At 36.8% G+C, this 14,859-nt stretch overlaps 1 protein-coding gene across 7 annotated transcripts; it reads right to left on the reverse strand.

The window, feature by feature from the left end:
- Window positions 1-9,075: 9,075 nt before the first annotated feature.
- On the reverse strand, window positions 9,076-14,629 carry LOC133810066 (beta-galactosidase 9-like). 7 transcript variants are annotated; one of them, XM_062245991.1, is made up of 5 exons: window positions 14,258-14,629; window positions 13,592-13,652; window positions 10,546-10,619; window positions 9,756-9,841; window positions 9,076-9,419 (listed from the first exon to the last, which is right to left on the reverse strand). In XM_062245991.1, the coding sequence occupies exons 2-5, from the start codon at window positions 13,627-13,629 to the stop codon at window positions 9,312-9,314; spliced, it is 306 nt and encodes a 101-aa protein (XP_062101975.1). In that variant the 5' UTR covers window positions 13,630-13,652; window positions 14,258-14,629; the 3' UTR covers window positions 9,076-9,311. The 7 variants fall into 7 exon arrangements, 6 of the variants coding, with proteins under 6 accessions (XP_062101975.1, XP_062101976.1, XP_062101979.1 ...); XM_062245992.1 differs by having other exon boundaries at window positions 13,592-13,655; XR_009881868.1 differs by lacking the exons at window positions 13,592-13,652; window positions 14,258-14,629 and adding an exon at window positions 10,790-11,190 and having other exon boundaries at window positions 9,756-9,866; window positions 10,546-10,634.
- Between the last annotated feature and the right edge of the window lie 230 nt (window positions 14,630-14,859).

Consider the following 14,859-nt stretch of genomic DNA (forward strand, 5'->3'; position numbering starts at 1 on the left):
GTGACAGATATGAATTTATGGTGATATAGAGATCGGACTTGGGATCCGATGGACATTGAGGTTAACTGAGAGATTCTGGATAAATCTCATGTTATTCTCTTATTAGTTTCATTCAGGCATCGTGAAAGGGTTACATGATATGGAAATCTTATAGTGATGGCCTGAGATGAAGGGGGAAGTAATGAGATGTGTGAAAAGTTCTTAACCTGTTAGTAGGTCGAGGCAGAATATCAGGAAACAGCAAGGCCATTACAGCCTTTGGGTATTTCATAGTGGGAATAAGAGAGCATCGCGGTGAGTTTTGCGGTGGGATTCCCAGGTTGATGGATCGGTATGAATTGGCATTAAGTCATTGTGGACTGGTAGTCCAAGTGAGTTTATTTTATCAGTAAGAGTAAGTGAATAGTACGGCTGATCAATGTTCGAATCTCTTTGTGAGCAGGATAGAGAGCCTTCGTGAACTCAAGGTCTATCTTATCAGATAAAGACTTTATTGTGACTTCCAGGTTTTGGAAGGGTTAGGAAGGCGATGAGTATATAGATGGAACTCAGTACAGGTTATTACTCTCAGACTGGTGGCAAATCAGAGAGAGAGGTTTATCCAATTATTATTGGAGGAACATCTTATAAGATGAGTGCGTTGATGTATATTTGGATCCTGAGGTGGTTCAGGGGATTTATGAGATTGCTGAAGCTTGAATTTTGGTTGCTCATTTCTTAGAGTAAATGGGAAAGTATTATTGAACTGGAAAATGGGAATGTGGAATTCCAGGTAAGAGAATGTATCTTCTCTAAAGTATCACCATCGGAGAAGGGTGAGGAATTAAGATAAGTCAAGCCCTAGTTTGTTTCAGCGGTTGGATCCTGATTGGGTCTGAAGTAGGGTGACTCTGAATCAGTTTACTTCTGGCACTGGCAATTCTACACAGTGAGTTATGTGCTTCCATGCGGTGGGCATGGGCCGAAGGAACTTATGAGTTGAGTTATGAGAATCTGAAGGTTAGGTTAGGTATTCTGGTAAGGAATAGCCAGTTCATATTATGACATAAGTAATGAGGTTCTGTTAAACAGAATGTACCTTGGGTTAAGGTAAGACTATAGAAATAGTAAGGTCAAGGAAAGGACTTAAGGAATTTGTGTCAATCGTGTGGAATTCTTGTTCCGAGCTGTTGAGTAAATTTCGAGGACGAAATTTCTGTAAGGACGGGATAGTTGTAATACCCCAAATTTCCTAATAAGGTTTAGGACCTTGATTAGGAGGCCGGGAGGGCCATAATTGATTTATTATAGTATTTAATGATTATATGCATGTTTACGTGAATTATATTATTATATGATGGTGAATGCATGCATATGGGTTCATATGTTAATTATAAGGGTATTTTGGTAATTTGGCCGCTGTGGGCGTAAATGTGTATTTTGGATGCATGACTGTGATTAATTAATATAGCCACATTATAAGGTGGATTGGTTCGAGCTAATCGATGTGAGACGATCATGAGATGTAAGTGTTCGGTCTAGTCATAACGGGTTTAAGTTCGGGGCTCGGGGTGAGTCTCGGGGTGGATTTAACGATTAGAAGCGTTACCAGGAATTAAAGGGTAATGGGATATGATTTATTGGTATTTGGGAATATTGAGAATAGCGGGAATTGGAGAGCGTTAATTATAATTAACGAGATAGGCGGGAAAGGACGGTTTTACCCTCGGAAGCTTTTAGAAGGATTTATTTGGCCTAGGGGCATTATGGTCTTTTGACCTTAAGGATTTATATCAGCCTTAAGGAGTTTTAGAAGGCTGTGGAAATAGAGAGCCCCATCCTCATCTCTTCTCTTTCTCTCCCGTACAAGTCTTCCTTCATCCTTTTCTTTGAATTTTGAGAGCCACCTTGAGGAGTTAAGCTTAGAGATCAAAGGGGGAAGCTAGGGAACTTGTCACAGCCATTAAAGGGGATTCAAAGCCGTGTTTGAGGTGAGTTCCAGTTATGAATTTAATGGTGTGCTCTGTTTTTAAGCTTTAGTTTTCAGCTTGTGAATTTCTTGTAGAAAGCTTGGATTAATAGAAGTTTGGTTGATGTTTTCTTTGGGCTTTGATGAGGGAGAGTGGTAGAGGATGTTTGGTGGTTGAATTGGGTGTTAAGTTGTTATTTGAGACAGGTTTGAGGGGATGGTTTTAAGGGAAAACGCAGGGGAAAGATTCAGGTGCGTGCTGGCTTTTTGCCTGGTCTGGGCTGAGCGCCGCGACGCAGCTGTGGTGCGCCGCGGCCCTTGGCGTCTGGCAGGGAGGCCCTCTTTGTTTGAGGGCGCGCCGCGGCGTAGCTGGGGAGGGCCGCGACCCTTAAGGTCAGTTAGCCCAAAATAGTGTTTTTGGCTTGGGGATTCAAGCCTTAGGCCTCGGGGTTGTACCTAGTACCCGGTTAAGTGGGGATTGATGTCCCGAAGGCTAGATATTGGTTTGGGAATTTATGTTGACCATTTTTATTAATGGTGTCTTATATTTGGTTATGATTAGGTGACCGTTAAAGGACTAAAAGTTGATCGTTCTCAATGGTTGTTCTTTAAATCATTCTAGCTCGAATCTAAGGTAAGAAAACTGCACCCTGTGTATAATGTTTGACATGCATGGCTGTTATTGATGCATGTCGGTTGATTATTATGTTTGACATGCATGGCTGTTATTGATGCATGTCGGTTGATTATTAAGTATGACATGCATGGCTGCTATTGGTGCATGTTGGATTGTTGGATATATTGCATATGATGCATGAGAAACATGTGATTAGGACATGCTTTGTATATTGGGTATGATATTGTTCAGAGCTTGTGCCTCTGTGGTTGTGCATGGTCTTAATTGTACCAGTATTTGTTTAGTAAGCATGCTGAACACCTTGTTTACGAGTATTGGGCATGTGATATATAATTGGTGGCATGACTTACTTGTGTATGCCACTGACTAGTCAGGGACTGACCCTAAAGTCGAGAATCATGCATTGAATGGCTCTATGGCATTAATGCTGGACCAAATCTAAAGTCGAGAATCATGCATTGAATAGCTCTATGGCATTAATGCTGGACCGACCCTAAAGTCGAAGAACTTATAAGCGCTTTCCTGGTCTAAGACCATATGATCATAGCCCTGGTGACCCTATCGTCACATGGCTGGGGTACGCTGTCCTTAGTTATGACTCTAGAGTCGGGAGGATGGTTATGTTGGTGACCTATCACCATGCACCTATCCTGATCAAGCTTATGAAGGAACCACCTATCAATTAAGCCCTGGTGACCCTATCGTCACATGGCTAGAGGGAGCTGTACCCATTTCTGTGACTTTTGGCTATTGTCACCTACCTGTTTTGGACCGTTGGTCCTGAATGGCTGTTACAATTACTGTTGATATTATATCATGTTATCTGTTGATATTATATCATGTCACCTGATGATATTATATCATGTTATCTGTTGATATTATATCATGTTACCTGATGATATTATATCATGTTATCTGTTGATATTATATCATGTTACCTGATGATATTATATCATGTTATCTGCTGATATTATATCATGTTATATTGTGTTTTCTTGCTGGGCTTCGGCTCACGGGTGCTACGTGGTGCAGGTAAAGGCAGGAGAAAACTGAACCATCCTTGAGTTGGAGAGCTTAGGTGATGATGTGTACATATGCAGCTGCTCATCCTCCACGACCGAGGTTTAAAGTGGAACTAGGGTTAAACCCTGTTTTGCCGCTTAGAACGGCCTGTTGCAAATATTTTCTGTAATAGACTCTGAAATTATATTTTCAGGATCCCAATGTAAACATTAAACGTTCTAGTGAAACGTTACATCTTAACCAAAGTTTTTAATCCCTAAACCGCTAATCATACTTAGTTCACGGTTTTGGCCAAATGACTCGGTTAGCGGGTTAGCACTGTTTACAAGGCACACCATAACAGTCCCTGGAGTTTGGGGCGTTACAGTTTTAGCTGAAAATGTGCAAAAACGTGTTTGATATATATCCGTGTATGTCAATATATCGCAGCTATAAGGGTCGAAATATCGCCTATGATTGATACGGAAAACACGTCGACTTCACACGAACGAAACCACGAAGGCTTGGGATTATGGGGCAGGCGATATATCGCCTATAAGGGATGATATATCAACTCCCTTATGAATTTTTGAATTTTCGTGGAATTCGAAACAAGAAACAACCCTCAACAACTTTGACTTGTTCCTGAACGTTTTTTTACTGAGTTTTGAGCATCTATTAAACGAAAAATGTATTTTTAATCATTTATTTATTCATTGAAATAGGAGTTAATTTCACTCCTTGAACTCTATAAATAAGACCTTTCACTCAGCCATTTTTCATCATCTTTCAAGCACAGTTCAGAGCCTCCAAGTTGCTAAGTGCATTCTAGAGAGAAACACTAGGGTTTTGAGGTTAAAAGCTTTCCAATCTAAGATTTTATAAACACTTGGGAAGTAAGATACAGTGATATTTCAGTATTGAGGTGTAGATTGAAGTTCTAACCTATCCAAGGTATTCTTTATCCTCAGGTTTAGTTCATTATAGTTCCTCTTATTCTTTTCATTTTCTTCCAAATCCTAACTCGTTATAATGACTTTTGGTTAGGTGTTCGATTTATTTGAAACTTAAGGTTTTTAGTAAATTCTTATCTTGATGGTTTAGATCTTCTCTTCATCTTATTTTCTTTGGGAAATTTATGATTTTTACTGTTTGGTTTTAGGAGTTTCCAATCCCGCCCTTGTCTCCAATATCCTGGTTTTTGGTAAGGAAAATTAAGTAGTTTAGTTTATGATCTAGTTTATGTTTTGTATGACCTAACATTTCAGGTACAATAAAGGGGTAAGTGTCTCTGGACTTAAGGTGTCCAATGATGTCGGTAGGCTCGATTGCCAAAATTTTATGACGGGCCTAAGTTGATGTTCGATGTATGACGAACTTATGTCTGGGGCTTAATTGCCACCCCTGTATAAGTACTTATCTTTTTATTATATCTGACTTGTTATTATGATCTATGACCTATAGTTACGATTATGACTTATGAAATATGAATTATGACTATGAACTATGACTTAGATTATGATTTATGATTATGGTATCAAAGTGGTTGGAAATAACATGCACTTGAGCTTGTAGCCAACATTGCTAGCTTGCATGATGGTATTAAATGTGCTCAGGTGGCTGTACGGATCTGATTTCCCATCAAATGGAGCTACATGGGGTATCTTGAACTCGTGAGGGAATGACATGTTTGAAATATGTGGAGCAAAAGGCTCGAGCTCCTCATCAGAGTCATCGGCCTTGTCCTTGTTCCTTTCATCCTGAAGGAACCTGAACGCTCTTTCAAGTTGATTAGTTCTCTCCTAGACGAAGTCCATTGGAGGCTGAGCTTGTGCTTGGGGTAGTTGGTTATTGTTTATAAAAACTCCAGCTCCTTATCCCGCATAGGGTTATATTGGTTCCCATATAGTAACTGCACAGGTTCCTTTCGGCTGTTCAAATGATTGCGCAAATCGGGGTTTGAGGGATCGACTTGCCCCCGGTTTTGGTTTAGGTGATCTCAAAGATCAAGATTTGTAACTCCCACTTCTTTCTACAAATGCATTATAACAATTATGAAAAATAAGAGAAGATATTTTATTCATACTTTTGAGTGCATTACAATGTTAATCGAATGCTAGAGCTATTAAGTAAAGTGGAAGAATAACTAATGAATACACAACTATAATATTCATGGGCATTTCATTAGTATAATACCCATAGAATGATGTTAAATATAAGCAAACAATCACTAAAGTTATGAACAATAAAGAGAAATTCATGTTTTGATGATGAATTTTATATAGAAGATTAAGAGATGAAGAAGTTGTGCAAGTAAATGGTTGAAGGAACAAGTATTTATAGGACAATAAAAAACTAGCCGTTATGACAGTTGGTGAATAGTGACTTGACCGTTGGGGATATATGTGTATTATATTGTGGGATTTTAACAATTCTAAGTTGTTGAAGTAACTAACACATGAGAATAATTAATTTATGGATGTTAGAGAAACTTTTTCAGAAAAGTTTGTGAGTAAAAAATGTTGGACTAGGTAATATAAGAAGATTGAGAAATTTTCATTTTTTTACTATTCACCGGGTAATATTCATAGTGGGTCCCACAATGGGGTCCGCATGGGTCCCACAGCAGGGTTCACCCCATGGTTCCCACATGATGATGCAGTAGTGATACAATGATGACTTTAGCAAACCACCATGCTTATATTTTGAATATTTTATTATTCCACTATGCTTGATATTTTAAATATTTTATTAGCATAGTAACCAAAAGTTTTCCTATAAATAGCCCTTCCAAAAACTCATCTTGAATCACAAAACCTCATTTTCTTTCTCTTACTCTACCCAAAAATCTTCTTAACACCCTTCTAAAGTTCTAAACCTCGAAGATCTAGGCGAAGTTCTGTTCGTAACGCTAGCCTACGAAAACCTTTTAGGTAAGCTCTTTCCCAAGCCTTTCATTTCAGTTATTTAGTTATTATATATAGACATATTATTTTACTATGTCGTTATAATGCCAAAATATATATATAGATTAATTTACTATGTTGTTATAATGTCAAAATTTATATATAGATTATTTTACTATGCCGTTATAATGCCAAAATTTATATATAAATTATTTTACTATGCCGTTATAATGCCAAAATTTATACATAGATTAATTTACTATGTCGTTATAATGCCAAAAGTTATATATAGATTATTTTACTATGTCGTTATAATGCCAAAATTTATATATAGATTATTTTACTATAATGCCAAAATTTATATATGGATTATGTTACCATGCCATTATAATGCCAAAAGTTATATAGATTACTTTACTATGCCATTAAAATGCCAAAATTTATATATGGATTATTTTACCATGTCGTCATATTTTACAATGCCAAAAATTGAAATATAAACTATTTTTTTATGTATCGTTATAATACTAAACTTATATAGGCTATGGTCACACTTTGGACTATTTGGACTTTTATTATATGACCTTATTCCCTATTATTATAGATTGATACTATGACCTGGTCATTTCCGTATGACCATGACCACGACTTTTAGACCGGGATCTTGCCATGGACAATTATAGTATGACCATATGCCTGGACATAAAATAAACAATAAAATAAGAAGAAAAAAACAGAATAACAACAACTATAAACTAAAATTACATCATGTAGATTTTATGTAAGTTAATAGTTTGTGTTTTTATCAGGAAGCTAACAATTTCGGTTGTTTTATCAAGACGCAAGGTAAGTAGAATCCTCATCTACAATACAAGTCTTTTATGTGTCTTATGTGCATTTATATGCTTTATATGTTATCCTACCATGTTGTTATGCATAAGTTATTTATAAGAATGTTATATTTCTTATGCATAAGCACGCTTAATGTTCACAAACAAGTTATTGAAAGCGTTAAAGTAGAGGTGCTACTTGGGAGACCTACGTCCCAAAAATGTAAGGAGGGAGATGTATTTCCCTATATAATAAATGTTTATGAGGGAGAAATTCTCTATTATCATGTTTATGTTCAGGTGAGAATGTGATTCCCTATGTAATGCTGGCAGCAGCATCCTCTAGGGCCCAAAAGAAAGGAAAGTGAAAGAAAGAAAGAAAATACATAGCATGTTGCACGTTTATTTTAATGCATACGAGGTAGTTATTCTACTTACTGAGCCTTAGCTCATCAGATAATGTTTTGTATTGTAGGTAAGATGCCCTAAATATAAATTGTTGATGAGTATACGTGGAGCCAACATGATTGTACATATGGGGCTGACCTGAAGAAAGTGGAGTTCTGCTATGCTATTTTATAAATAAACGAGAAACTTGATTTTATATTTATATTTCATAAAAAGTACTTTGTGAACTTTATAATTTACATAAAGCTTTAAAAGTATTTCATAAACGTTGTAATTTACATAAAGCTTTTAAATTTATCGGTTGGATACATCTCTAATTCTACGTTAAGGTGTAGTAACGCCACAAAAAATTATTTATAAAAGTATTAAGATTTGTATGCAAGATAAAGTTTTTATTTAGTTTGTGGATTTGTATGGTTTGAAGTTATGAACATTAGTTTATGTATTGTTTAATAAAATTTTTGCAAATTCAGAATTTCAGTATATTGTTGTATTCAGGTTAAAATTTGTTTTTACAATATATATGTATGTTAAGAAAAGAGGTCGTTACAAGATTATTGCCATGATTCTCAGTATTCCTGGGTTCGCTATTATATACGCTTATAGACCTTGTGAGGTCTAAGCTCCCACTCATAAAACTAACATTTCATTCTGGTTGTGGGGCTCGATGGTTGCGAGGTGGTTCTTCCACAGACCCTTTTGCTCCAGTTGTTTGCGATCTCGACATGTGGCTTCCCACTGCTTACACGGCCCTATGTCCTCTGGTTGCCTCTCGCTCGCCCCTATGCTCGGGTTGAGCTCGACGGTTCCCGTGTTGCCACTTCGAGATGGCCTTTGTGGTGAATGCTCCCTTTCCACTACAAGAAAATGGGGTCTTTACCTACCAATTGTAAGTGTAGGTAAAACTAGCCTAATGGTGGGTAATATGGTTTACCTACCAATATTGAATTGGTAGAGATTGGTAGGTAAAAGTTAGTGGGGAAAGAGTCTTCACCTACACTTATTAACACTGGTAGGTAAAAGAATCACTGGACCCCACTAAGTTATAAATCAATTGATGAGTCATCAGATGACGTGTTTGATGACATGGCATCCTACGTGTATGCTGACATGGTTTTTGTAGTTTTACGTGTCTGATGATGTGGTATCCTACGTGGCATTCTGCGTGGCATCATATGTGGCATCCTACGTGGTATCATTTTATTAGCCCACATAGCATTATTTTATTGGTTTGTTACACAATTTATATTTTGTTCAAATTTAATGGTTATGTGTAGGTAAAAGATAATAACAGTTATTTGTAAATGTTCTATATTATAAATAAACTAGAAAAAAACCATTCAATAATAAAATGTTTAATGCTAAAATTCTTTATAATGTTCAATACTAAAATAAGTCATAAAGTTATCATTTTAAGGTTACCCCTACCAAAATAAAAAAAACTTCAGAAAGTTCATTCCTTAGTAAATTAATGTAAATAAACTAAGAATCATCTTGTGACTCCCGAACTGAAATAGATGGCGACTCTCTTAAATTTGCATCTGAAGCTTGATCTGTTGGAGGTGGTGGAGGCGGTGCCATCAAATTGTTAATATCGATGGATCAGCATCTGGAGTTAAATCAGTCCACCCTGCCTTTTCATTTTCTTCTGCAGCATATATCTTCAAGAATTCTCTCTTGAGCCCAACCTAGAACCATGTTAAACAATACGAAATCCACTTTAAAATCCCAACCTTAAATATATCAAATAATGATAACTTATTAAAGGGTGTCTAGAATTTTTGCCTAAAAAATTCAAATACAATTTTTTTTTCGTCTTTTTTGAAACAAAACATCGACTTTTATTGAGAGATGTCTACTAGATACCATTATCTACCTGGATAAAAAGTGAATTTAGGTGCAACACCATTTAACTGACTAGCAAATCATGCAAAAGGGAGAAAACAAAAATATATTAAAGGGAGCCAACAACTTTTACTTTCACAGCCAACACAAAGGAAATGAAACCTTGAAATTGAACACACCTGGTAGGTCCATAAAGACTTTGAGAGGTCTATATCCCCATTTTGAAATCTAGTAAGTTTAACTTGCCCTCTAAACCCTGCTCCGTCTTTCTCCAAGAATGCACCATAATTCTGTATCATAGATTAGATGCACCATATAAATATAAGATAACAAGTGACAATAAAATGTCATATGTACTTGGAACTTCTATAAAGAGTACCATTAGGCAGTATATGATTAGAAAGAAATAAAATTTTCAATGAAGGAGAAGAGGACACGGGAGTTATCTGGGAAAAAGTTAAGCCTTGGTTGGTTGTATGGATTTTTAACTGTAAGCATTTTAAGGCATAATCGTTCTCAATGCTTCTCGGTCATTGGTATTTGTGGTTGTAATGAGTTAGTTTTTGTGATAGTTTTTATGTTTTACGTCTTACTGGATGTTTTAGATTGAAGCAGTCTTTCAGAGGCTGTCTACAGTAATACACAACATATCATCCATTATTAATACAAATTTGTTTCACATAAAAATTAATAATAATAATAATAATAATAATAATAATAATAATAATAATAATAATGATGATGATAACAATAACTTATACATAATGTACCATTAAAACTGATAAGAAAACTATGAAAAAGATTCAGAAAGAAATTAAAACATTGGCTTGGAACTTGTATCTTAGTGATCGGGAAAGGTAAGTGCTAAATTCCATGTAAGGAAGTAGGGATACAAGAAGGAGTGTCACACAGTTTTAACAGCCATAAAAGGAAAAAATAATAATGACATTTTATAAGATATTAGCTTACCATCCATCCCAATTTTCAGTCCAAAGCGTGGGTTTGTTATAGGAATTTGGCCTATAACCGTCACAGTAGTATCCATTGCATGCATCTATCTGTAAATGAAGAAAGTAATTTATGAAAAACAGCATATTAAGATACCACACTTAATAAAATTTAACCGCCACTACTCTGAAAGTTTCACCTGTCCCTATACATTCTTACAACCATAATATATAAGTTCAGAAAATTTAAAGCATTGGCTAAAGACCTTACAACTTCATCCGGAGCATCAGTTTTCCTGCACATCACCCATGGAACCCCAGCACCAAGGCTTAAAGCCATCTTTGCTGCCCACTTAACATAGTCCTTTTCTTTCTGCCCAAACTTCCCTTCAATATTTCCGTATTCATTTTCAATCTGATAAATTTGCAATAAGAACATATAAGAAAATGTGAAGCATCTTAACAATCAAAGAGGTAGACAACATAAGGATTATGATTCAAATTAACTAATTTAATCTCTACATTTAGTATAGTTGAAAAAAAATTATTCAACATGAATTCCACACTATATAAGCAACAAGGGACAAAGAACCAAAACAATCAGGGATTAGCTCGTAATTCATAATTTTAAAGGAGACTTCCATTCTACTTCTGTGGTTCTGCATGAATCATACTTAGCATTATTGTGTATATTTTCTGTAACGCCCTGGTTACCCCAGAACAGTTACGGTGAACGGTGAACCGGAAATTTGACCCGCTACCCGAGTCCTTTGGTTAAAAACGTGATCTAAGTGTTATTATCAGGTTAAGGTAGAAAACCAGTAAAAAGGAAAGGGTACATTTCATTAAGTAAATAAACTGCTCATGAGCCTTTCAAAATGTTTACAAGTGGTTTGTAATACAAAAGAGTCGCTACAGTTCCAAATTTACAATCCCCGCCGGCCTAAGCGGCAAAAATAGGGTAAACCCCTAGTCCCTCTGAGAACTCATTGACCGTGGCGATCAAGCGGCCCTGTATGTACATTACATCGCCCAAGCTCTCCACTCAAGGCTGGCCAAGCTTTTTCCTTTCCTTTACCTGCACCACATAGCACCCATGAGCCAAGGCCCAGCAAGAAAACATAGCAAGACATGATATAATATCAACAACATTCATAATAACCATTCAAGACTATCAGTCCAACAAGTAGGTGACAATAGCCAAAAGTCACAATAATGAGCATCGCTCCCTCTAGCCATGTGACGATAGGGTCACCAGGGCTTAACTGATAGGTGATTTCTTTCATAAACTTGATCAGGACAGGTGCATGGTGATTGGTCACCAACATAACCTTCCTCACGACTCTAGAGTCGAAACTATGGACAACGTCCCTTAGCCTTGTGACAAACAGTCACCGGGGTCATATACCTTGGCTATAGTCATCTGGTCGTAGACCAGGCAAGCGCTTGTAAGTTTCTCGACCCTAGGGTCGGTCAGGCATTAATGCTATAGAGCCATTCAATGCATGATTCTCGACTTTAGAGTCGATCCCTGACTAGTCAGTGTCTCAAACAGGTAATCAGCGTTCACTAGCACTTAATATGCAATCCATGTCCACATATATCAACCAGCATGCCTCAAATATCAAATCATACATGCCATATACCTATACAGGGTGCAACTATATTCATACATTGTTTTCTTACCTCAAGTTCGAGCGAGAAGTATGATAAAGACGACCCCTGAGAACGATCGGTCTTTTAGTTCCTTAGCGGTTACCTAATCACAACCAATTATAACCTCCATTAATGAGAATCCACAATAATAGGGTCTTAACCTAAGCTCCACCCTCGGGACCCCGAAACATGCCCACACGGTGAGTAGATTCGATCCCGGGACTTAAGGATTGAAACCCCAAGTCAAAAACCCTTAAAAACACTCAAAACGGGGTTTGGAAGGAACAGGGTAGCGCTACAACGCTCAACCCCTAGCGCCACAGCGCTATACTCAGAAACTCCCAAGCACCAGAAAGCCTCCTGAGGAGCGCTATAGCGCCCTAGGGTGGGCGCTGTAGTGCTACCTCCAGCCCAAAACCTCCCTGAACCGACCTTCTTCATCTCCTTCGTTTCTAACTCGATTCCCAAGCTTCCAAAGCCTATTCTTGATGCCAAATGGACCCAAAAACCATCCCAACATACCCCAAACATCACAAGCATGGGAACCCTAGCCAAAACTCCCAAAAAAACCCATGAATTCACCCTAAACATTTCAGCTGCAAAACAAAACCAAAACAGAGCAAACCAGAGAAACTATGGTTAGAAACTTACCCAAAGCTTGGCTTATGATGGCCTTCAATAGTGGAACACACTCCCAAACTTCCAAGGCTTGCTTCCCAAGCTAGAATCCTCAAAGTTGGTTCAGAAACCACAAAGAACAGTGAGAAAAATGAGGTACGGGAGAACTCTAAAATATACTCTGTTTTTCCCATCACCTTTTCCAGCTAAATAAGGTTATATCTATAATAGGGGTGAAATGTCCATTTTACCCCTAGGTCAATTAATGGTTTCTAAAGACTCCCAAGGGCATTTTTGGTATTTTCCTCCTAACTCGTTAATCATAATTAACGCTCTCCAATTCCCGCTATTCTCGAAAATCATAAACACCAATAATTCACATCCCGTTACCCTTTATCTCCCGGTAACGCTCTAATCATCAAAATCACCCCGATACTCAACCCAAGTCCCGACACTTAATCCCGTTGTGACTAAACCGCTAATCAATAATCTACGATCGTCTCATGTCGAACAGCTCGAACAAACCCACATCATAATGTGGTCTCAACATATATCACCGACATGCATACAATTAACATTATACTATAATATAATTCTCATAAATATGCATAAACACATTTAATAGCGTAATTAAGCAATTATGGCCCTCCCGGCCTACAAATCCAGCCGCTAAACCACAATAGGTAATCCGGGGCATTACATTTTCCATAACAATTTCTGGGTTTTTCTTGAATTCAATTAGAACTGCAGAGAAAATGGATATATCTTAAAGCAATCTCAAGAAAAAGAATGGGATTATGAGTAACAAGCTTCTGTTTACAATCTTTTCCATAGCTACAAGCTTTATACTTCTAACTACTAAGGTACAAAGAAGGCAAACAAGAAACCGTGAAAGAAAAATCCAAGTTTGATATTCCACAACATACATTATTTTTGCTGCATACATATGTATACTAGTATAGTACTCCTCTATTTGATCCAATTCAAGTATTCAAGAATCCAACCAACTCAATTACATATACAGGTTCATACCCAATATTTGCATTTGTCTCAATTTTTTAACTTTGAATGGAAATGCAAGTAGAAAAGAAAAAAGAAGAGCTTTTTCTTTTTAAAATGTTGTTGAAATGAACATACATTGGGTCAGAATATTAAGTTACTTAAAAGTTGGTCGTTGGGATTGGGTTCCTCGTATTTATGATAAGAAATTAGCAACTTAATTTTCTTGTAAATAGATTAGCGAGAGCAAAATATATGCGGAATAATAAGACATACAATTCACGTGGTTCACCAAATTATGACTACATTCACGACGAGCTGCTGCATATCTTTCACTATAAATAGAAATGTTACAAAAATGTTTACAAATACTCATAGGTCACAATCCCGACCTCAATTATACCCAAGAATTTTGTTCTCACCAATGACAGATTAAGATTATACAGTAAATTGGAAAGTACCTTAATGAAATCATCCAACATCAGATGAGATTGCTTTGTGTAACCTACCTGTCTCTTGCAAAACTGGGATCAAGACTTTCTGCAAGTTTGAACAACGTAGTTAAAGTGAACTAAACCTTATCCTCGTATGTTTGTTTCTAAGTTTTTCACAATTAATTTTTGCAAGGGTGTGTGTGTGTTGGGTTGGGGTTCGAACCCCAAGTGTAACAACTAAAAAAAAGTGTAAGGGCTAGTAAATGTTTAGTGACAGAGCTAGTAAATGGTTAGCATAAGTTACATCGACTTCTCTTAGTGCTCAGCATAAGAACATAGCCATATTAGATGCAAAATATTCAAGGAAATACGGAAAGCGTCAAATTTTAATAAACTACAGAAATGGAAAAAAGTTGGTAAATTTTGTCTCAGGTCTATCTACTCATTTAAACCACTTGAGAATTCAAAACCAGATAGGAATGCGTCCTATTAAAAAGACAGTAAGGCCTATCTTTGTAAGGCTAGCTGAGGATGTCACAGACAAGAGACCATGATAACGCTAATGTCGTTCAAGAAAATGACAATTTTTTATTTATTTTATTATAAATATAAGGAAGCTCATGCATTTT

This window comes from Humulus lupulus, chromosome 1, assembly GCF_963169125.1.
Source record: "Humulus lupulus chromosome 1, drHumLupu1.1, whole genome shotgun sequence".
Classification (NCBI taxonomy): domain Eukaryota; kingdom Viridiplantae; phylum Streptophyta; class Magnoliopsida; order Rosales; family Cannabaceae; genus Humulus; species Humulus lupulus.